This window comes from Falco cherrug, chromosome 11 (genome assembly GCF_023634085.1).
Source record: "Falco cherrug isolate bFalChe1 chromosome 11, bFalChe1.pri, whole genome shotgun sequence".
Taxonomy (NCBI): Eukaryota; Metazoa; Chordata; class Aves; order Falconiformes; family Falconidae; genus Falco; species Falco cherrug.
Window position 1 is genome coordinate 13322016 of NC_073707.1, and position 23920 is coordinate 13345935.

The 23920-nt window shown below is 43.8% G+C and overlaps 1 protein-coding gene across 1 annotated transcript in view; it reads right to left on the reverse strand.

Moving 5' to 3' along the window:
* Positions 1-23920, reverse strand: part of EPHA4 (EPH receptor A4) — a 107128-nt gene that overhangs the window by 42070 nt on the left and 41138 nt on the right. The window contains exons 4-5 of the mRNA XM_055723927.1: positions 22230-22385; positions 6418-6756 (exon numbers count right to left, since the gene is read on the reverse strand). Coding sequence (XP_055579902.1) covers positions 6418-6756; positions 22230-22385 — 495 coding nt within the window. The remainder of the gene's footprint in view (positions 1-6417; positions 6757-22229; positions 22386-23920) is intronic.

Genomic DNA, 23920 nt, shown 5'->3' on the forward strand with positions numbered 1-23920 from the left:
ACACCTTTAAAGCAAAATAAAAACACCCCTTTGCAACAACTCCCCTTTTCCTTTGCCTTGAAATTTTGCAGAAAAAAAAGAATGTAGCAGCTAAAAGTATCACAGGCACATCCCATGCTCTGGACATCTGGCATGTTTCCAGATGTTTGCCAAGAGATTATTTTAAATCAGCTACGTGCCAAAGTTTCCTCCTGGGTTTGTGTGCCTGTAAAAGGACTCCTGGAACATGCTACTTGTATCCTGTGGCTGCAGGGAACAAGTAACTGGAAAGGGTGGGACCATACTGGTAGCAAGTGAGTAAAAAAAAAAAAAAAAAAAAAAAAATTGAATTCATTTGACTCCTGGATGTCCAGGAAGGCTGCAGCCAGGTAACTGCTGTGCCCAGTACCTGGAGTGCCACTCGTTCCCGTGGGCAGAGACACAAACTCGCCCACCTTCACAGCTTCCAGGCTGGGCCATCCAACTTGCTGCAAACCTCAACACTTCCCAAGTGGTCCAAAACACTCACATAGTAACAGCCTGTCTCAGCACCTTAATCCTGCCATCCACAGCACCCTAAACCTCACCAGCACTACCCTGTCCTCACACCACCCAAGGGAGCCAGGCGAGGAGCTGGGCTGGAAAACCCACCGGCCATGAAATGGGAGCTGACCTGCAAGAGCCTCCTGATACCCTCAGCAGGCACTGGGGAACGGTAATACCAGAACAGAAAATTACTGATTTTACCAGCTTATGCTATTTAGAGAGTCTGTGAAACTGTGACATGACAGTATGATGAATCTTGTCTTCAAGTTCACAGAGCTCCTTTCCCTGGCTATTTGAAGATGACGTCTTCCTTGGGGTTATACAGCCCTGCAAAATTATGTTTCAACACAACAATAAACAGTCCAGGACTACATTAAAAAAAAGGAAAATTTTTGCAGGAGTTCAGCATAAAGCTGTAACAGTCTGAACAACTAGAGACCTTGCTATTGTTTTAAGCGAAATTAACTTATTTTATCACCTCCCTATCAACAACATTCTCAGTATGCACATAAATATCACCACAGACAAAAATAAAAAAATAGTGTGTTCACTCTCAGCAAACAGAAAAGATTTACTATTTATACTGAAACCAGGACTGCACTCAAAGAACTGTTCAGAGAAGTTTAGAGAATCAGATGGATTGATCAATCTTCAGAGTATCGGTTAATTGTATTTTCCAGTAGTAGTCTAAGGGTATTCATACAGTCACCTAAAGAAAGGTCTGCGACTGAGATCAGCTTAACAATGTCTTTTGATGTTTCACTACAGAGCAATTCTTCATAGATAAGTTACAAATATCCAGGAAAGTAGCACATTAAAAAGAAAATACTGAAAACCTGAGGTTTCCTGGCCTTGGCATGTGTTGCTTTTGATCGGCCCGAGCAACTATTACTTTGTCGATACGAGGAGTGCACGCTGACCAAGGGCAATGTATGTCCATGAATTTTTACTGACTGCAAATTCAGCTCTGCACAAGCTAAACCACACCGGCAGAATACAAGACCTTATATGCATTTTCTGTGCTGTTCTGCGTAACACGTGAGGAATGCTAATCAGCATTTGAAAGGAAACGTGGGCTTTCAAAGAAGGCCCACCAAAACACAAAATGGGAATATATATTCCCCTACCAAAAAGTCCAGTAGAACTCGTGAGTCATCTGGAAGCGAATGACTCCTACTTCTTTCCCTCCCCCCTGCCATTTCTAACTTAAAACTCAATCATCCTCAAAGGATCGGGATCTTTCAGATTTTTTTTTCCTTTTTAGTAATGGAATTAAGAACATAACCAACAAACCAACCTAAAAGCTAAATAAAGCTTAACAACAGCTGACATTTTCTCTTCCTAGAACTGAATGTATTTCAGGTTCATCACAGTCTGGTTACCACAACTGCAGCCTGTCCCAGAAGAATACTCTATTCACGCGGGTCTTCTCGGTGGTGCTCAAGTCATGGTGGCACCGTGACCCATTTTAGCTCCTGCCTGGAAATGGATAGTGAACAACCGCAGGGCTCTGAGTGACGGTGAGGGACCAGGGGAGCATACAAAAGAGGGGGAGGGGGGGGGGGGGAAAGGACTGCAGCACTGCCAGCCACATCGCTCTGCCTCTCTGAGATGAAGCAGCTTTGAGACAGGCGAACAGACAGCTAGACAGGCAAGGTGTGGGGGATCGCACAGACAAAGGAGCTGGGGAGAGGAGCAAGAACAGCAAGAGGAAAAAATGGGACAGAGAGCCTGATATATTCATAAGAAAGATCAATTCTTGATCCTGAGCACAGGCAGCTTGCAAACATTCAGTCTGATGCAATGGGAGAAAGAGTAAGTTTGTTTATTTATACTGTATTTTCATCCTAATTGGCACATCCTGCCTCCACCTAGCTGTGCTGGTCCACTTAAGGAAACACGGAGGCCAAGGTAACCTAACAAGGTAACAAATCACCAGGCAGTCTGTTTATTCAGAAATACCAGCCGTTTTGGCTCCAACAAGCAAAGGAGCAAGAAGGACACCCATCCCTCATAAAATGCAGACAAAAAGAAGGAAACAAAGCAAACAGCATAATGAGTTCGGCCTTTAAATCTCATTTTGAGCTTGTGGAGGCTCTCCCCCCTGCCTTATGAATGCCTTTAGCATCCATGCAAAACCTTGTCCTTGCAGTGCTGCCCCCTCGGACACGCACAGAGCCGAACTTAGCAGTGAGCCTGGCTGTCAGGCTGGGGACCGAAGCACCTCAGCTGTAATCTTTAATAAAAATATAAACTGTTCAGCGCCTCTTCAAAAAACCCAAAAGCTGCCTGCTTGCTGTGAACAAGGTCTCTTTATTGAGAGATTTACTTTTAATTTTGAACAGCTTCGCAGCATATCCTTAGCAGAAAAAAAGAGCGAGCCCAGAGATTTTTGAGCTATTCAGCCAACTGCCTGGTGGAGTCTCTCATTGAAATTAGCTTCTCCTAGCAGCATCGCATGAGAATTGCTGGTTTGCATCTCTTTCACAAGTCATTTCACATTTTTAAAAGATGGACAAAGTGATGATTTCATTTGATTGAAAACAGAAAGCCACAAAAATCACCACTGCTGGTGGAGACCCTTAATATCAGCATTTCCCAGTACCCACTGTGCTAAGGGCACCGGCTCCACATTTCAACAGCTCAGTGTTCCATACTTCGCTTTTTTAATTTCTTTTTAATCTTATATGGGAAAAGAGTGTCAGCTCCCATCTCAAAAAAAAAAAAAAACCAAACTATTCTAAACATGTAGAATAGCGAGCTGAATTCAACATTCAACATTCAGAATTCTTAAAATGTCACAACATTGAAGTATTTCACTAGGAGACAGAAATTTTAACTTGGTTCAAAGCCTGGAATTTCACTTCTCTCATTAAAAAGAGAAAAAAATAAAAGCTATAAAACCCAGGACCTTTTCAAAGGAAGCAGGCAAAATACTTTTTCAAATGCTTTTTGATCCTGCTTTGAATGGCAAAAGCTTATTTTCATTTAAGCATTTTTCTACAGTATTGGAAACTGAAAAGAGTTTCTAAACAAAGGGAGAAAGTAAACTGCCTCGTTTCATTATCTCCAGGAGTAAAATGGCAAAAGTAAACAAAAAAACACCTGTGCCTTCCAACAGCACCTTTCATGTCACTGCAACACATTTCTTCAATTTTGTGCTGAATATACCAGTAACTGATTTCTCATTGCTTTCTGTACGTCTCCAAATGCATACCTTCTATAGGGGCTGGCAGCAATGCAAGCAAACATACAAATATTTGGATTTCTGATTCAGACATGAAAAACTGCATTCTAGAATTTCTGTATATTTTCTTCAGATTACATGGTTGCATATTTGGAAAGTCAACTTGAAACTGCTGTTAAGTGGACGGATTTCCTCTTCCCTTGCATACTTATAACCCTTACTGAATTTAACTCTAAGATGCACCTCTCGCAAACAATGCCAGCAAATTCCCCAGAATACAACCCAAAAGCACTGCTCATACCTAAAGAACTAAAGAGCCACATTAATAACAAATTTTTTTTATCAAATGTTGGAAAGCACAAGCACAGATAGCAAAACCAATAAAGTCATTTACAGATTTTCAGTGTTCGTAGCTCATTTCTATTAGCAAAACAGGGAAAGAGTGTTATTAAAGGAGCTTGGCTCTAACCTGAATTTAGAAATTGCTGCAAGGAAACCAAGGTAGCTTTACATCAGTGTAAGAAAGGTGCAAGATCAAAACTAAGCCTGTGGCAGTGCTCTATCATGACATGATTTCTTTATAATGAAATATAGTGAAAGAAAATTAGTGGCACAAGAATTTTAATGCACCCCAGACACACATTTACAATGATTAAACAGATCAGTACTTGTAAAACCCAAGGGTCCAACTTTACAAACCTTTACTTAAGCAAACAGTTTCACTGAAATCAATGGGATTATTTGCATATGTAAGGACTGATTATCTCCGTTGAGATCTCTAGGTTTAGGCTACACATTTCTGTTTAGATCTTCTAAGCAGCAGAATATACAAAATTGTATGAAGAACTGGAGAACGCCAGTACCTTGGAATTAATTTTCATTTGTATCAGTACAGTTTTCTCCGGCCCTCTGAAGCATTTGATAGACTGGGCATGTTTCAAAATTGGAAGTGTTGGCAAAAATACAAATTTCCTGATGTGAAGAACTGCTACTCATGGATAATAAACAAAATCAATTCTTATTTGCATATTCAATCAGATTTTGGTTTGCATATTAAAGCGTAAGATGGTAGAATTTTCACACGGTAGACTGATCCCACTTACTTATTCATGCATATACGCATCCACTAATCCTTACACATGCCAAAATCAGTCAGAAATACTCTCTTTGCTAGGCATCCATAGCACAAAACACTGTCCCTGCCGCTGTTCTCAACCTTCTCTTTCCGTATAGTGTATGACAGCATTCTCCCACAGCTTTCTCCCAAGACTCTGTAACAGCCCCTGTTCTCTAGTAGTCTTCTTTTCACCAGGCAGAGCAATAGTTTGATTTTTTGAATCATAATTTAAAAGCCATGCTGTCAACTGTATGTGTAAAGAACAAAAACCACTGGACTAGGTTTTCAAAGGAGCTTCAGCATGGACTTGACAATTTTGCTTGTAACTGTCACTGCAAAACTGAACATATCTCCCACTGTTAATATTGAAGTGCTCTGGACTACAACTAAAATTTGTAGATTTAGACTATGCATACCTATTTTTCACCCACATCTAGTAAACAGAAATCACAATATTTACAGAGTCCAGTACTATCAAAATAGGCGATATTAATACTGTACCATACACGAGAAGTCTAACGATAAATGATAACCCTGTAAGCTAGCCTCCAAGGTGCTGAATGCCTGCAGCATCTGTGGGACTTGAAGGCAATCAGTGCTGTAAGCGATTAGATAACAGGTTTGACGGTCTTGTAGCCAGTCTGACAGTCTGGATAACTAATTTGCATACAGAAGAGTGCCATATTTAAATGTATGTAATTTTGTGCATTAAATTAAAAATTCAACTGGAAACCTGTGCTTGAAATCTTAGCTAGCTGCATACAAGAAATGTTTTCATGTAATTAAAGAAATAAAATCATACAAACGATCATCAAAATGAAACTGTGATCTGCTGCAGCAGCCTTTACTAGGGCAAGCACAGGGGGCAGAAAAAAGTAGAACTGCCTAGGGTACCTGAAATAATCAGGTATAAACAGAAATAGTATTTCACTCTCCCGGATGAATGAAAGGCAAAAATCAGCCAGCACGAAGATGAAAGCCCATATAGGATTTCTAAAGTAATGCCAGCTCTGATCAATTGAAACGTTGTTAGCAGCTGGTTAAGGAGGTATTTATTTAACAATGGGACAGAATCTAATTGACTTTGCAGGAGAGAAGGAGAGCAGGCAGGCGAGCAAGTGAGACTCATCTTTCTGAACCTCACAGAGCCCTTTTTGGAAGATGGCAGAAGCACAACCCTGCGCTTCCCAAGCACCTATTTCGCCCTCTGTAAACACCCAGGGCCCATTTGTGTCCATGTGCAGGGTCTCCCCTACAAAGGGCCGAGCTACTGGTGGCCCTGGCTCTGTCCCCTCGCAATGCCAGGGCAGCCGTGCTGTTCTGCTTCTGCAGAATGCCTCCCAGCGTCCTCGCAGCATGCTGCAGCACCGCTCTGCTCCCAGCTACCGCAGTCAAACCCTCCTCTGTTTTTCTAGATGTAAAGAATTTAAACTAGCCATATAAATAAGCAGGAAATAAGGGTTTGACCCAGTTATGCATCTTAGGGCTCCCTGCATTCATTTGCTAATGTTAAATGCAATGGAAATCACAGCTTTCCTAAAAAAACAGGCAGGAGAGAGAGGAAAAGAATTTGCATTCAGGCTCCTACCTGCTTGGTTAGTTGTCACAGTGACTGACACAGCTTGGTCCTGGCTTGGATTTTGTTTGGACACTCCATTCACCGCCCAGACTTCAAAGGTGTAGTTAGTGTGTGCCAGGAGGTCGGTAATGGAGACCTTGGTGGTTTTCAAGCCATTCTGCTGGGGGCTGAAGTGCACACCGCTGCCACAGGACCGGCAGCGGCTCAGGTCACCCGCACCGCACCGCTTGCAGACCACGTTGTAGGAGATGTCTTCCCGACCACCTCTGTTCTGGGGTGGGCTCCACTCCAAGTTCACAGACGTCTCATTGACATTGGAAATCAGGTTCTGGGGAGCAGACGGAGGGCCTAGAGAGAAGAAGCTCACATTTTTAGTAACTGCAAAAAGCTTACATAGCACCTTCAGACTGAAGGTCCCGGGTGATACTGAGCATGCACAACTCCCAATTATGTCAAGGACAACAGAGACCACACATAATTTTACTTCTGTGTGTTCTTAATAAAGATGAAAAATGAACTGGTAAGTCAAACTTTGATCCCTTCATCTGATGAATTAACAGTATTTTCCAGCTCTAAATGATCTGGAAAGCCCAATATTGTAAATAAACAGGAGTGGAGTTTTTTCCACTTTCACCATTTATACTTCTGATGAAAAACTTAAAAATTACATATTTTACATTCATTTTTCCATGATCCCCTAAGCAAACCATCAATCACACAAATTCCTGCTTCAGTTGAGATTTTCAAGGTCCCCCACTACCTACCGACAGACTCTCATTGAAATTGCTGATCTCCTGGTATTTTTTTTCTTAAGAATAGAAGTGCAATATTTTCCAGACAAGTTTATGTCAGATCACATTCAGGGAACACTGAAGCCCATCAAGCACAGAGCTGGACATGACACTTTGGGATGCAGGAAGGAGATCTGAGTAGAAAGCAAGGCACAGAACTAAGGCTCTGAAGGACAGAGAATAAGGGTTACAATAGGAGAATGCCAGAGAATGTGAAAGAATTGGGAAGGAAAATACTATGAAACAGCTGAAAGAAGAGCTGATACAAGAAAACTGGTCAGGAAACAAGAGACCATAGAGAAAGCTTGGAAATCAGGCTGAATCAGAGACACAAGGACAGCTGTTGCACCACGGGAACAGGAGACATTAAGACTCAAACACACTGCCAAACAGTTCCCAGCTGGTTCCAGCACAGGGACTATGGAATTTGGGGATGGAGCCAAAGGCAGGCTGGGGAGGACCTCCCTGAGCAGAAGGGCAGAGCTGGGCACAAGGAAGGGGTGGCAGCAGCAAAGCAGAGCCGAGCCCAAGGGACACAGCTCCTCCCGGCACCCTCAGCAACCCGCTGGGACCATAATGGTCAGTTCTGCCCCACTGGGCGAAGAGCCTCCAGCAGTGCCCTGCCTCGCACCGTAACCAACGCAACAGGCAGAAATCTTATTTATATGCTTAAATCTCCACAAGCCCAAAACCAACGAGCAAATTGAAAATGCAAAGAGCTAATCCTCTGACTCTTAATTTAATTTCAATACAGTTCAGGTGAGACACACTTTTCGTACCCTTAAATTTAATGAGGATGGTTCAGAGCAACCCCGTGAAACAGATGGGTATTTCATACATCACGAAAAGCTTCACTGACCAGATAAAGGCAGCCTCTTTGGGGCAGAGCACAAGGGTGCTCTGGCTACACACACACACAGATACTTTGGGACAGGATAGAAGGTCAATACTGTATCGAACAGAAATGAAACAGACCGAGAACAAAGCTTGCAAAATATCATGATCCAAACCAGAATACAGTACAAATGGAAGTCCTTAATAATTACTCGTAGTTAGAGCTTTAAATACAAATATCATTCCTAGAAAAATACTGGACATTATTTTGTAGAAAGTCACAGATTCAATTTTTGTTCAAGACACAGGAGAGCTTCCGAAAGCTTAAATTCCATCGAAGTAGATTTTGATGGTTGGAAATTAAAATAAGTTCAACAAGATTTCCTGGTAGAAAAGGAAGGGAAAGAGAAAGTTCTGGCAAGTTTCCTTCCAGGTTTTCCATTTCTGTTATTTGTCAAACATTTTGAAACTGGAAAAAAAAAACCTCAACCAGCACCAACAGTTTCATTAACTGTACAAATAAATCAATCATAGGCTCTCATATTCCAAAGGTACAAACACAGTCATCAGGGTAAGATGGGAACCAAATAAATTATGGTGAAATTCTGCTGAAATTGCAAAGAGACTCAAGTGTAGCAGCAAAGAGGTTAAGCCGTTCAGAGGTGACTACGGTGAAGATTATTCTGGCTGCCTCGATTCATCAGGTGCATCTAAAAGCACCTGAGCACGCAGTGGAGGAAAAGGTTTTGAAGGCTAAATCACATCCTTCGGTCTGTGCTTGAAGCTGCCAGGATGTAATACATGTTTAACAGGAGACAGGACTTTTTATTTTAGGAGAGGCAGGTAGGTTAAGAAAAGAGTCTTAAATTACATAGAGGTCAAATGTATCTACTTATCTTCAGTATCTATATGAAAGGACTCTGCTGCAGGAGTAGCTGAGCAAGGTTGTTTCTCTGTGCTTGCTTCAGAAATAGGAAATTAATATACTCATTTTGAAAAGAGGGAAATCCTCCCTTCCTGCCAAACTCCTGAAATAGTCTCTGAGTTAATCAGGGCTGACAGGTAGAATTACTGCAAGAAGAGAGAACCTGGGCCAGCCTCTGCGATGGGGAGCCCTCCTGCCTGCTGCACCACCGGCTGCCATTCATGACTTTTATTTATACACTGGCAGTGTTTAGGAATCCTAAGGACAAAACCTTTTACTCAATGACCAGTTACCAAACACAGTAAGAGATGTTTCCTGCTCCAAAAATGCTTAGAAACTAACAGAGAAAGAAAAGGAAAATAAACTAGTTTTAATCTGTGTTCGTCATGTGGAAACTGAGATAGAGGGAGATGCAGTGAGACGACAAGGGCACACAAGACGTGTCCTGCACATCTGGGCATCAGTCACAACTCTTCCGAGTCTCAGCCCCGTGCCTCTGCCCCATAACCAGCTCTTCTTCCTTGCTTTTGCCAGGGAAAAAAAAGCTGGGTTTGCCGGCTCCCCTGAGCTGGAGAAAGCAGTTTCTGCTTAGCCTGCAAACACACAAACCTCCTTTTCAAAAATACACTCTGAGTGCAATGAGGTGGAAGAAACTCCTGAAATCATGCTCGAGTGGCAGCACGAGAACTGCTGAGCAGGAGCCGATCTAAACCCCTTCTACCCCAAAACTCCCCAAACTGCCCCACGCCAGGGTTCTCTCTTCAGGGCAGGCAGGTGCACAAGGTGACAACATTCAGGAGAGCAAACAAAAGCCTCTGGAGGAAACCAACAGCCTCAGCAGACTGCAAACCTAAGTCCATGCTGTGCAGCAAAGGTCTGACCTCATCAGAGCGGCTGCCGGAGCTGGTGGAAGCTGAGGACGTGTCCTCCCAGAAGCCACTCAGTACCTGGCAGCAGCAAGCCCTACACAGAAACTGCTCCTGTGGGAAATCACAAGAGCTCTACAGTGGAAAAAAAAGCAAAAGGTGTTTTCTTACAGAGCGATCACTTGCTGCAATCACCCAGGCGAGAGCATCGGCTCGGAGTGCAGCCAGGAGAGCCAAGATAAGGTGGTGCCAGTGCAAACACCTCCCCTCCCTGAGCAACGCCCGGCTCTGCCAGGTTGCCCTCATTTCAGGGGGATATTCGCAAAGGAAAGTACTCCCCGCGAGGAAGGTTCATACTGCCATAGTTACAGTCTGAAAGATGTGCCTTTTAGCTCAGATATAGCAGCCAGTTTGGGGTTAAACTCTGACTTACTCTGATGTCCATTAAGATATTTTCCAAGGCTCTAGGTCCAGTTTCACATGGGAAAATATGCCAGAATGAATCAAGCTCCTCAGAAGCAAAAAGTCAGTAATTAGTATGTGGGACAGGGCATTGCAGTGTCTAAACAGAGACGCAGTGAAGCGGAAAACCTGGGAAGCAGATGCTTGCAGGTCACAGAGATGAGTGCACCACCTCCAGAATGAAAAGGAAGATGCGGGGGAGTCTCCAAATGGTGGGCTGACATTACAGTGAGGGGAAAAGCAATTTCTTTTCTTTCTGGAGCCTAATCATCAATGGAGCTGTTGGCACTGGGAGTGGGGAATAGTTTCAGATTGATGGGCCTGGTTTCAGATGTTGAAACACAGGGCGTATCTGCTCCTTCAATGGTGATCAGGATTTGCTTTGTTTCTGACAACAGAGCCACTGCCGCTAGATAAGATGAAAACCCTTTCAGGGCCCTGGCAGGCTGAAAGTGCCAGCACAGTTCCCACACAAACTCAGCTAGAAGGATCCCGCAGGAACAGCGTCCTGCCAGCCAGACCACTACCCTGACATAAACCCTCTGGCAGAAAAAACTAGCTATGGGGCAGATGAGAGGGGAGACAGGCAGCTATGCCTCAAACTGATGCCAGCGCCTGCGATTTTGTCCTAAGTCCCATAATTTACAGCACTTTTCCTAAAACTGCTGCTGATGGAAGCATGCCATAGCATGAGCCATTTGGCATTCTGGAAGCACGGAGTTAAGACTGCCACACTGCCCAGAAGGTCTTAAAAAAAGCGACAGTTCCTACAGGGGAAAAAAAAAATATATTAGAGACTTTTTATTTTGACAAACAACTAATTTTAAAATTCATTTGATGATGTTAGGAAGGCAGGTGCTCTCACTTTCCGTGCCCAAGCCAACAGAACCTGAGGCATGGATCCACAGAGCTGCTCCCACTTTTCCCATCAGGGACTGCAAAGAGGGCACGGTTTGTTCATGGGGCCTCGAAGCCGGATCCCCCACCCAGCCCATTTACCAGCACCGTGAGCAGACACAGGGGGAGCTCCTCCATGGGAGCGCAGGGAACGGAAGTTTTTAATTTTATTCCTTCCTGGGGCTCCATAAATCTTGCTTCACAATAAACCCATCAAAATCAACTGAGCCATGAAACAAATGGAAAGGCCCTGGGTGGAGCAGTTCATGGTGTGTGTCAGGGCTCCGGGAAACACCGAAGAGTCTGTTTAGCAACAAATAATCTTTGTCAAGCTAATCTTGCTATCTTCCTCAACCCTCCTATTAGATTTACTTAAATTATTGGGCAATGCCGATTGTTTGGCTTTCTCTTGCTGCAATAAGCTATAGCCATTATATCTACCCGTTTCTTACCCCCACAGACAGACAGATCCGTCTGTCTTGAGGACAATGTTGTATCCCACATCCAATGACTATTCAGAAAAACAGAGCTTTTAAGGGGTTAAAAGGACGAGTATTACCCGTACTAAAAGGAGTGATGTATTTTAGCACTCTCACTACAACCTCATGCTGCATTTTAACTTTTCATCCATCAATACTTCTGTCTCTGCCTTCCCACAGAACACTCTGGTTCCTCTCCAGTCAGCTCCTGCACATGCCACTGCAAGACTTGAAAAAGCCTGATAAAAGCCATGACGAGCACATGTATCAACACCTGAGGAGCTCCCTCCTACCTTCCAGACCACAGGACAACTCCGTGTGCTACATGACCTGTGTGCCACATTAATACATGTGCCAGCTCCCTGTGGATTCCAGGTCTCCGTGAGCATAGTTAGGGAGCCTCTGTGATTCATACCAGGGATGGAGCCTGGTCCAAGCACAGAAGTGACTCACAGCTTCCACAGCGAAGACCCAGTAATGAACTTGCTATCCAGGATGGAACTAGCACCAGTGGGGTGCACATGGCACGGGGTCAGGGCTGTGAAGCGAAGCAGGCTGCAGACCAGCACCGGGCATAATGACATTTCAGTAAACTGTTTATTTGCAAGGTATGTACTTTGCATTTAAATCAGCTGCCCTACGCGCTGAGGGACCATCAGAGGTTGTTGGCTCAACCATCAACAGGTTATTTGCCTGTTTTTTGGGTACCATCCTGCTGAGGAAGTTATCCCAAAGCCCCTTTCTTCCTGCCATCAAAGGATAACAGTACAAGTGCAGGAGGTTCAACCTAGTGGGGCACTGGTAATAATCATTCAGCCAAGGAAAAAGAAAGTCTGCCTTTAACTCTGAATGATTTCAAAGGCAAATAGCATAAAGACAATTAGCTGCAACTGAGTGAATATTCCTACTGCCCTCAGGGATCGGTCTTGCCCAGCCCTTCATGCACGCCAAGGGGAAAGCACAGGCGCCAGGACCCTCGGTGTGCCCACGACGGGGTCTAACCGGGGTGCGCCAAGACGGTGCGCCAGGACTGCGAGTTCAGCACCACCACAAAGCCACGAGTCCAAAGGAGAGAGCCTCTTCCCTCACAAATTCCGTATACCACAAACCCATCTCAAAGAACGTGCTGGAGCTGGGCTCCTGGAGCTGGAGGGACTCGAGCCAGACAGGCAGACAGGCACGGTTTGTCAGGCGTGCAGACAGATTCCAACCCAGTCAGCCGACCCTTTCTCCCTACAGCTGTAAACCTGACCGATCTACGCAACTGAAAAATACCTGTGGAAACTAACCCTGGGATCTGAAGGTAGAACTGCAAGTGCACCATGCTGAAGAACCGTATTTAAATGGTTATGACAAAGGTTTTAATAAGCCTGGTTTTACATCTTCCTTTTTTATTCCTGATCTGCCCAGCAAGGTGCTTCTCTAAAAGTCTCTGTGGGTGTACGCAGTCAATTCAATTACAGTTCTCTACAACTGGACCAGACAGACTTGTTTGACATAAAGAATACTGTCTTCACTAAACCAGTTAATTTAGTTCAGCAACAGTGCATGGTTAGGAGGCGTGGATTAAAGGGCAGTGAAAGGAGAAGAGAAAGAAATGTTTCCCAGCAAAACAGCTCCTGAGTGACTCTGCTGTCCCATAAAATGACAAGAAATAAGGAGGAACTTGCAGCTTGGCTCTGTGCTGCCCCAGAATGATAGGATGCCAAAATCCCACTTTTAGACAACTAGCAGCTCCAAACTTTAGGCAAACAGCTTTTATTCACCAAAACTACAGGCAAGTAAAAAAAAAATAAAATCCTTTTTTCTTTTTTTCAGAGGTCCCATGGAAAAAAGCACCAAAGCTAAAGTTGTGGGCTTTGGTTTGGCCAATTTTATCAGACCCAAGTAGCCACAAGATACTGTTTTCTTCAACAGAAAAGCAAAACCACCACAAAGCAAACCAAAAAGCACCTCAGCACAGGGTTCTGACACTTAATGCCTTTAAAGTTAATTTAGCACTTACAAGAAACCCGCTCTGATGGCACCCAAAATAAAGCTCTTAAGCCACGAACAGCCATCTGCCCGCAATCTGCCACAGCCTGTCCCCTGGCAGAGGGCTCCCTACCAGCAGCCTCTTTCTTTGTGCCAGCTTCGTTCTCGACCAACACTGGTAGTGGATTATTTTGGCAGCAACATTACCCATGAAGGACTAAACTGATATTATCAGTATCTGGACTGTAACCACATCTGTTTACTACTAACCTATGGTACGGTTAATATTTATTACCATGCAAGATCTACCTGCGGGAGGAGATCTATTAAAAATGCAAGCTGAAACCCACACTCTCCATGGAAGTGCTAATGGAGATATTCCAAACATACAACCTCAAGAAGGCAAGCCTTCGTTAGGAGCACCCAGCCAGTCACCAGATCAGTGCATCTGAAATGCACCTTCCTTTAAAAGCAATATGCTTTCAAAAGGTATGTACATGACTAAGTAACAAGCACGATGAAGCTTTTGAGCCCTGGAAGGAGAAAATTATTTAAAAAATAATATACTCAATCTGTGTGTGCACGTGTGTAAAAGCACATTTCTCTATCAGGTAACAGATGTGTCTGCAGCCAGGGCAATGGATAATTATTTTCAAGTGGGTTGTCACCCTGCATTCAGTCTGTGTTCGCCTGACAGTGTGAAATCGGAAGGAAGCTTCATTGGCAATTCCCACCAGGCATCAGGAAACCTCAAGCATGTAGGAAAGACTTTAATCTTCTTTAACGATTCCTGCACTCTCCTCGAGGAAAATATCACCTCTCTTTGAGGCAGAAAAAGTAGACCTTAGCTTAATAAGGATTAAAAATTATTCCAACAAACAGCAAAAATTACACAAGAACCTGCTGCAGTTTGAAGCTTTCTAACTTAACCCCTGAACTGAGAAAATCCTATAAACATACTGCTAAATGCAGCGGAGCACCAGCTTTGCTAATCAAAGTCAATCAGGGAGACCAGCAGGCTTCAATGGGCTTTGGACCAGGACTGACAAAAGGATCCTCTTTATGAGCCTGCTCTGGAGACACTGACCCTCTTCATCTCTGGTGATTTCAAAGGGAACTCAGGGTATTCAGAAATCTTGAACTAATTTGCTACATAATAAACAAGATTCATGCAACAGGGAAGGTTGCTATGACTCACCGTCATTTAAAAAGAGCCTAGTACGAACCAGCCTGTTTTGAATCGGCAACTTGGCCTTGGCCATACTACAGAGGAGCATTTAAGTCTTTGATAAGTTACAGGAGCAGCAGGCACCTGGAAGTAAGCATCCAACGGTCTAATAGCAAGAAAACCTAACTAGAAATGCACTATCAGGAGCTGTGAAAAGTTTACCACACCTGCTATCCAAGATCTGAAAGCCAGGTTTTGTGCACAACGCAGCAAGAATACAGCGAACAAATAAAGAGGTTTAAAACAAGAAAAGATCCATGCAATGAAAAACTCCAAATATCTTTGGAGCATACCTACAAAGCGCCATGGAATGTCTTTCAAGTACATCGAGCACCTTTGAGGGGCTAGCTCAGGCACGAAGAGGCAGTACGACTCTGCTAAGGCTCTTAAGTTGCGTTGCCAGCATCCCCACCATGACCGTGCCGCTGCTCTCTCAACAAAGCCTCCCGATGCCGTCATGGTACAAATAGCCTTTAACAATTCTAATCAATACTCTTTAACTTGATCATGATCCTAAAATTCATCTCCCTGGAGGCAGGGCTGAGTGTGAAACAGAGTTTGCTATTTTCAGAGCGGATGCAAAGAAAGTAATTATTAAATAATCAATGTCTATAAACTCTTTAAGTTCCCTCACTAAAATGCCTGGCAAAGCAGTGCCATGCACAGCCTTCAAGAAGAAGTACTTTGGCCCCCTCTCCATCTCATAAAGCTTCATTAAACCTGTACAACTGTGGAGCTGTCAATAATGTTTCGGCACGTGAGCTGCGAAGCCCTTCAGATAAGCTTTTGTTGTTGATCTTTAACCATCTGAAAGACAAGTTATAATGCAGAGTAAACACCTGGGCTGTGTAAGTTTAGGCTTAGAAATAAAGCCCACACTTCCCTGTGACAGTTGTATATGTTGCTGCCACTAATTGCCTCTTTCAGCAGTTGTGGACAGGTCTCCTGTTGCTGTGGGCTAATTTACACAAACACTGACAGTTCGGACAACCCTCACTTCTTGTCTGCCTGGCTATTCCTGACCATTTATCATTATAGATTATGTGTTTGTACAACTGGTGAGACCAAAGTCAACAGCCTGCAAGATGCGGCAGCCACTTGAAATATCAGTCATCTGCTCTGTTTTCACCACCCTTCTTTACGTGCACGGTTAGCACTACAACTGGGTTTTAATAAGGCAACTGATTTGGTAAACAATTCTTAATTTATTTACTCAGGCAAGACTCCTTTGACTTGAGTGGGAGTTCTGCCAAGCTAGGGATCCTGGACCAGCGCCAATGATACAATGCCCATTTTACTGGCACGTACAGTTTCCTATTTACTTGCCAAAAGAACCCTGGTTACCAGCTTCACAAAAGGCTTTGTTCCTTTCACCTGGCAAACAATCCAATCAATATTTCCTCTTCCCTCCAAGGCTAAGGGAGTGAAGCGAAGAGGTGCAGTTACCACTGGCAGAGGTGGGGGAAAACTGATGCTTGCAGGTGCCACCCCTGTGGGCTCTGGGTTTCTCTTCCAAAAACCACCGTGTAAGAACATTTCACATTGCCACCTATGCTAAGACACATTATTGCATCTACTCTAACACACTGCGCTGCGGACAACACCACCTGTGTTCACTCACTCTTTCAAGATAAAAAGAATTCCACTGTGGATTCCAGAAAAGTTATCTGACAGTCTGACAGGAAAGAAATCCAACCAAAAAATAATTTGTTCTGTCATTGGCCCAACTGCTGAATTTCTTACTCTGTTAGCCCTCTAATTCACTTCAACAACTCTACAGAACTGGGTCCTGACTAACCAAATCAAAGCCCCTCTTAATTGAGTAGATGACTCTGTTAATTTAAAGCTCTGGCCAGAAAATCAGAAGACAGCTAATAAACGTTCTGCTGTATTTAAAGGAGCGATGATTTTAAGTCTACTGATTATAAACACACATTGTCAAATTACTCCCTTCTCTTCAAGCCATAACCACTCCCCTTCTTATTCGATGTTTTCTCAATTCATTCAGCCCGTCACCGCAGACAAGGGGAGACAGCCTTCTCCTTTGAGATTCCCATCACTCACAATCCCTTTCTCTCGGTCTGGCAGCAATGCAGCAATGGATGGTCTATTTTCCCAGCCTACGTGGAGAAGAAAAATCACTCTCTCCATACTGCCTGCCCACTGTTCCCTCTGCTCTTGCAACTGCCATACTGCACCTTAAAAGACATTTTGATGTACTGTGTACATAATGAACCTTATATGATGTTTTAAGAACAAAATTTCCTTAAGGTACGGACATATATAAAGAAGTGGAAGAATTATTATGTCGTAACTTCTGAAGATCAGAGGCTGTATTGGCACATACTTCTTATTATACAGAATGGGCTCCAAGAGCAGAGGTTAGACTGAAGCAGTGCCAGGACAAGTGTGCAAACCCTGGGAAGGAAGCATGGCGAAGCCGCCCATGACATACTAGCCAGCACGACTGCGCATCGTACCCTACTTTCTTGTTCTTCTAAAAGCTAGAACAGTGATAATCGGCGTCTGTCTGGAAATTTGGAAGAGACACAAGTTAAGTTGAAGGAAAAAGAGCACATTTGTTTATTTAGAAGTCTAAACAATCATAATAAACATATGCTCAAATAATCAGCTCCTGTGTAATTACTCATTTGCAAGAACAGTTATTAGGTAGGTAAATTCACTCTTTTTTGAAAATGCAGGTCAAATATTTATCTCTGAGATATATTAAATGCAACACAAGATTCCGTTAAGGGCTTATATTAGACTGCAACATTTACAAAATTGAAGTGTTCAGACCTTTCAGACCTTTTTTAAAGCCCTGACCTTGGAAACAAATAAGGACAGTGTTATTTTAATGTGCATTCAAATTTTAACACCACAGTCACACAGCTCTAGTGGAATCCACACTGAGTTTCCACTGTAGATTGCTCATCATTTCATTATGGTTCATTATGCTGATAACTGTCAGAAAGCATTAGAAGCAGGAGACTTGAGTAATAGCACTGAAATGGTAATTTAAAAACAATATACTTTCTGGAGGAAATACAGCAGTGCGCTAAATTCAATTAGAAGAGGCAAATGTAAAGACAAGTAAGTGATGTTTGCTGTTTGAAGTCAGGCTCTTCGATTTCTTGATAACCTAAACTGGAGAAAGCCCTTTTAAAGCAGGCACTTTTCTCTTGCATCTCACTAAATTTGCTCTCATTATCTCCAAGCTTCTCCGGTATAAACTGCCTTAAATGCAACCGTTTTAGAAATATTTCAGGCCACGCCAAAATATCAATCAATCAGTCACTGTTTGGGTGGCACAACAGACTAAATTATTCAGGGTCATTTACCAAGACAGGTTTCAGGCCGGACACTCTATGCCGGTAATCTCTCTTTTGTAATGGGCTCCCAATTAAAAATCATTAATAATCTGAATCAAACAGACAATATAAACAATACAAAACCGTCCCGTTCTCATTCATAATGTGAGCATTGTTTGTTAAGAAACAGTTAGAGAACTCAACTCATTAACAGTGGGGACACAAGACCAATGCCCATTAACTTGGGTGAGAACTGCACCTGCCTGCACCAGGCTGCAATCCAGAGAGTATCTGCTTATGCAGAAGGAAATTCACGGATGAGGACCATGATTGAGACTGATTGCTTTCCAGCCTCAAGGATTTGTGTGCTGGTACGGCAATTTATTCTCCATTAGATTTCTAACCTTATGAAAATCCCACCCTCTTAGCAAGAGCTGAAATGTAATGAGGGTCTGAATAGCTGCCTTAACATTATTTTTGCAATACTTCCAAAAGGGAAAGGCATCCGTGTTTACCACAGTTTGTGCTCAAGCTTATTACAGGTCAATCATATCATCTCCAGCCAAAGCACACGGCTGACAAGCCCACCATGCTTCAGAGCTGAAAGTCTAAATTCCCAAATCAGGTCAAAGCAGCAGATCCAGGGCGGCTCTGCTCCTCAGTGGTGACAGACACACTGATGATTATCCCCATGAGACAAGCTGGAGGGAACAGATGCATCAGTAAACATGTGTATGTCAGGGTGTCTATGCCTGGCCTTCCAACACAGCCCAGCCCACCCCACCACCTCCCACGCTCATGGCCCACCACATTCTGCTCCTACTTGTACAAGCTTCAAGCCAGATGTAACAACTCACTCTAGCAGAGCTAAAACAGCAGAATGCTAAAACCGGAGTTTGAGTTACTTGTTTAGATAGGATGCCTGGCTTACCTGAAGGCTAGGCACAGTTTTTACAACTCAGCAATGGATGGAGATGTCAGAGTGGTGTCATGGAATGAGAAAACTCTCAAGACCCACTCCTGAGCAGTGCATCAGGAAGCAGGTATTTCTTTTATTACTTACCACAGGAATTGTGAGAAAGGAAAAGGAAGAGGAATTCTCTAATTCCCTTTCATCCACTAGCATCATCAGGCTAATGGAAGGTTGTAACAGGCTTCCTCTCTCAGCCTAGAAGGTGAGATAAGTGACGAGGCCAGCCAGTTTATTACTGAGGAAAATCAATAGCCAAGGGTGAAAGCTTTACAAAAACACATCCTAAGAAGGCTGAAGTTCTTCATCTTAAAAAGTGTTTAGAAATAATAAAGAAAGGATCAATCCACAGTCCATTCCAGGTGTTCTCTCCAAATTACCCAACGTTACTTTTATTCACCTGGTCTAATAGTTCTCCAAGTGAACAGAAACCTGATTTTACAAGCCAGTGGAGCAGAGTCTATCTTTTTGCTAGAAGAAGAGATCTCATATACTGTGTTTTATTTCTTCATTAGTGCCCCGTCACACTGAGCGATTACTAAATGCAGGCCTGAATAAGAATACCAGGGTTAAAGAGAGCATAATGAACAAAGAAGGTGCCTGATTATTATGGCTGTCAACACAAGGGAATTGGGTTTGTCACCTGGTTTAACCAACTGGTAAGAACTGATTAGAGCCTGAATCCATCTGAAAGAACCTTTGATGTTTACGGTCCCCTCTGTCTCCACATCTTGTCAGGAAAGGCAGGCAAACAGGGAGCTTCCCCCGGAGGGGCTGCCTTCAGCCGGGGCCTCTGAACACCTCCTGGCGCTTTCCACCAGTGCGTGGGCAGGTGGCTACCCGGGGTGGGGGGCACAGCAAATGGATGAACCCCCCCCCGCAAGCCCCTTGCACCCCACTCCTTGTGCAGCACAGAGGTGCACCAGGCACGCAGGGCTGCTCTTTGTGCCCGTGCAGGGACGGCCACCGCAGCACCGCTCAAACACCGCTAACATGGACCTCGCAGAGGGGGTGCCAGCCAGCACAGCAGTCAGCGCGGGAGCAACGCCGCCCCACAAACCAGCTCAGAAATAACCTCTGCATCTTCCTTCACCTTGGGTCACATAAAAAGAAGCTCTTAAGCTACAGGAAAATACAAAGCTATGAAATGGGACCTCCAGAGACAGGCCTGTTTTCCAAGACCAGCTGTCCATGGGATTGCGGCGTTGGCTTGCGTTTGCATGCCGAGTCCCCCTCGTCTGCTGTAGAGATGAAGGCCGAGGCCAGCACCATGGCCCTTGCCTTCTCTTCTTCCCTTTTCATATTTTCAGGGTAAAAGACCAAGATGAGGGACTTCAACTTTGACTGACCTCCAAAGACAGCAATGGGGACGGGTGCCAGAAGCAGGCCCAAGACTTGACAAAAAAGGGCTAAGCTTGCAGGGGTACGTTTTGCAATACAAGCAAACATAATTTGCTTACAATTCCCCCATCTGGAAGTGTTTTGCTCTCTCCTCATACTTCGCTCACTGCACGTGCCTATTTAAATTCAACCAGTTGATTACTAATTTGATTTCAATTTGGTCAGGATATCATTCACTAGGAACAGGGCTTTATGAGAAACTTTTGCTGGTATAATGTTATTTAGGGTGTTCCTTCGGAACAATAGTTTTATTGTTGCATAAAGATATTTTTCCTATCAAAATGCTCAAGCTTTATGTCTCCTAGTATAGATTATATTATAAAAAGCATGTTCCTACCCACTTCAGCAAGGTTTCACAATACAGTTAGACCTCCATCCCCAGTCAGTGTTTAGCAAGGAATATACAGACCTCTCTGCTTTCCTACTAAGCAAAAGCAGCTGCTCCCGGCTATGCCCAGACCTGCCTAACCACCACCCAGCAAAACTCGCAGCTGAAAAGGAGTACATGACTGAAGAACAGCTGGAATGAAGAGGGAGTGGGGAAGGGATGAGTGCTGGCTTAGTTATGGACATATTTTGTTTCTGCCTTGTAAGGGAGAAATTAAGATTTAAATAAATGTGAGTCATCTCTCCAAAATGAATTTAGAATATATTAAAACATTACAAAAGAAATATCTCAGCCTTCCCTCACTCACAGACACAAACACACTCTATACCTCAATATACAGCTGAACTCCAAAAATCTGGAAGCATTTCCAATAGCTTTCAAGGAAAGCCACACATTGATATCCCCTGGTAAAAGACATCCCTTTCACTTATTCTTTCAAACTGCTCTGCTCCTATAGAAGTGAAAAATTAAGAACTAGATGACCACAATTCAACACCAGGGCATTCCTGGAATCCCAGGCATTCAACTGTGTGAGCCATTAACCAACACACAGGACAAGGAGCCGCTCCAGCGGCCTCACGGGTGTGCTCTGTGTGCTGCACCTCTTGTTCTCCCTGCTGAAGGCATTCTGGTGGAATTAAAGCAAATTCCACTTACTGTATATGATCTATTCATCTACAAAGGATAAAACAAACCATACTTTGGGTGTTTGTTTCATTAAGGTTTAAGATTCATTATTACCACCCCTTCCAGGGCAGCACTTTTATGTTCCTAGGGGTCACCAGCTGTATTTTGAGCAAATTAGATATATAATGAAATATATTACCTATTTACCCTAGGTCATACAATTTGAGAAAAGCTTTCACAATTTCTACAAATATCAAAATTTAAAGAGATGAAAGGTGATGTGATCTACTGGACAGGTCCTCAGACTAGAACTTAGACCTGTATTTTATTTTCAGCTCTGTTACTGAGGTGTGCGAGTCACTCCTCTTTTGCAGCTTTGTCTCCTCCCAATCTCCTGCTTTATTTAGTCTGTAAGCTCTTAAGGGTCAGTGCAACCATGTCACCATTAGGAATTCAGGGCTGAGAACTAACACTTTATCTCCCAGAAGCGTGAGCCAAAATGCAAACTGCATCCACAAAGGGCTGTAAGAGCTACTGAATGCTGTGCTGTGGACGACACTTCTTACGGACACAGATCTCCGGGCAATATTTCCTACGTACACAATGAAAGAAGATAGGAGAAGAAATGGATGATAAAAGGGGAGGAGACTGTTCAAAGACCAACTTACGAGTGCAGGGCATGGAGGCAGCATCATTTTCAGCTCGGAAAAAGCCCCGATCGCAGGTGCAGGAGGTAGAGCCTTCCCAGATGGAGTAGCTGTGAGGCGGGCATTTGGCACAAGCAACATCTGTCGAGAGAGCCTTGTAGTATCCAATTTTGCAAGCTAGATGGAGGAACAGAAAGGGAGAGTATTACTTGCCCAGGCTGTGATCATAAATTGCTAGCTTACTTATTCAAAATCAAGGCAGGAGACATTTCAAAGAGATCTAATGATGTCCTCTTAGCCCCAGGTGAAGAATTAACAATCATCACACTCTTAATGAGTAATCCCATGTCAGGGGACACTGATTTCTAATTCCAACAAGAGCCATTTTAAAAGCTGGCTTGGAGATGGTAACAAAAAAATAAAATAAAATTATACTCGTCTATTGACACTGCCAGAAAATCAGCTGCCTCTTTGTGCCTGCTGTGGAGTTGCATGTTGCTTAACCCATGTCCACCTGCACCCACACACACAGACACAGAGCATGACAAAAGGGGTGCAATTGGTTTATTCTATGACCGCTTAAGGAATGGCAGCTGACAGTCAGACACTGCCAATTTTTAAGAGGCAGTGGGACAGGAACCCACTGCGATTGGCATGCCTCACATGCCCGGAAATGGCACGTCTCCCTCCTGGCAAGGCAGCATCCATGTGGCTCCTTCTCCCCAAGGGAGGAAATCAGCAATGCTCTCCACTCCTCAAAGGCAGCGCATAGCAGGAGCTGCACCACTGCCACCAGGTCCCGTGGGCAGTTGGCAAGTTTTTGGTGACATCATCTTCATAAATGCAAGACTTACTCAAATGGCTACTTTTACATCACTTGGAAAAAACTCATTAGCATCATTAATAACACATTTTCATACTGGCTAACATGTATGTCATCCTAGAAATTTCTCCCTTGGCTACAGATAAAAGCCCACCTTCACCACTGGCTTTCAGTGCTACAGAGAACAGAGAAAATACCCAGGCATGCAAACATGTAAAAAGGAAAGGTTGTTCTCAGTATTTACTGTGTGACTCACTCTCACATCTTGTCATTTATCACCTACGTTACCTTTAGGGTTCCCCTGCTACACACAGGCTCCAGTATGCAGGGCACAGGCCCCCGCACAGCCGGGGCTTGCTGTTTCTGTTTTACCCTTCCCTTGGTCCCCCTCGCTCTTTCCCTCCTTCTCTTACAAAGCCCTCCAATGGGAAATGGAGAGGGATTTTAGTGACACATTTATAAAATGGCAAGCCGCTTCACTCTTATTAACCAAAGCCATTTATGGAATTTCCTTAACGACTCCTAACTTTATGACGTGCCCTGTGCCATCTGTAAGAGTGCTGGGAGATCAGCCCGCTTCCGCTCGCCGTGGCTGTCACCGGACCAGAGGACCTTATAAAAACACATCGCCCAAGTGACGAAGATTTATGCTTCCAGAGTTTACATGCATCACATTATTAGATAAGGTTCAACTTGCAAGGTGCTTTTTTGGCCATGCTTCAAACGGCCTTGGGGTTTCAATTAAAATCAGAAACCACAGCTTTGGCAGGGAAGAATCACAGGGGTCAAACCCAGCCTCCCCACATCAGAGACAATTAGTCCCTGAACACAAATACAAACCCACTAGGTACCGCCGATCAGCTAGGCAGTTGCAGTACACAAAGGCAGC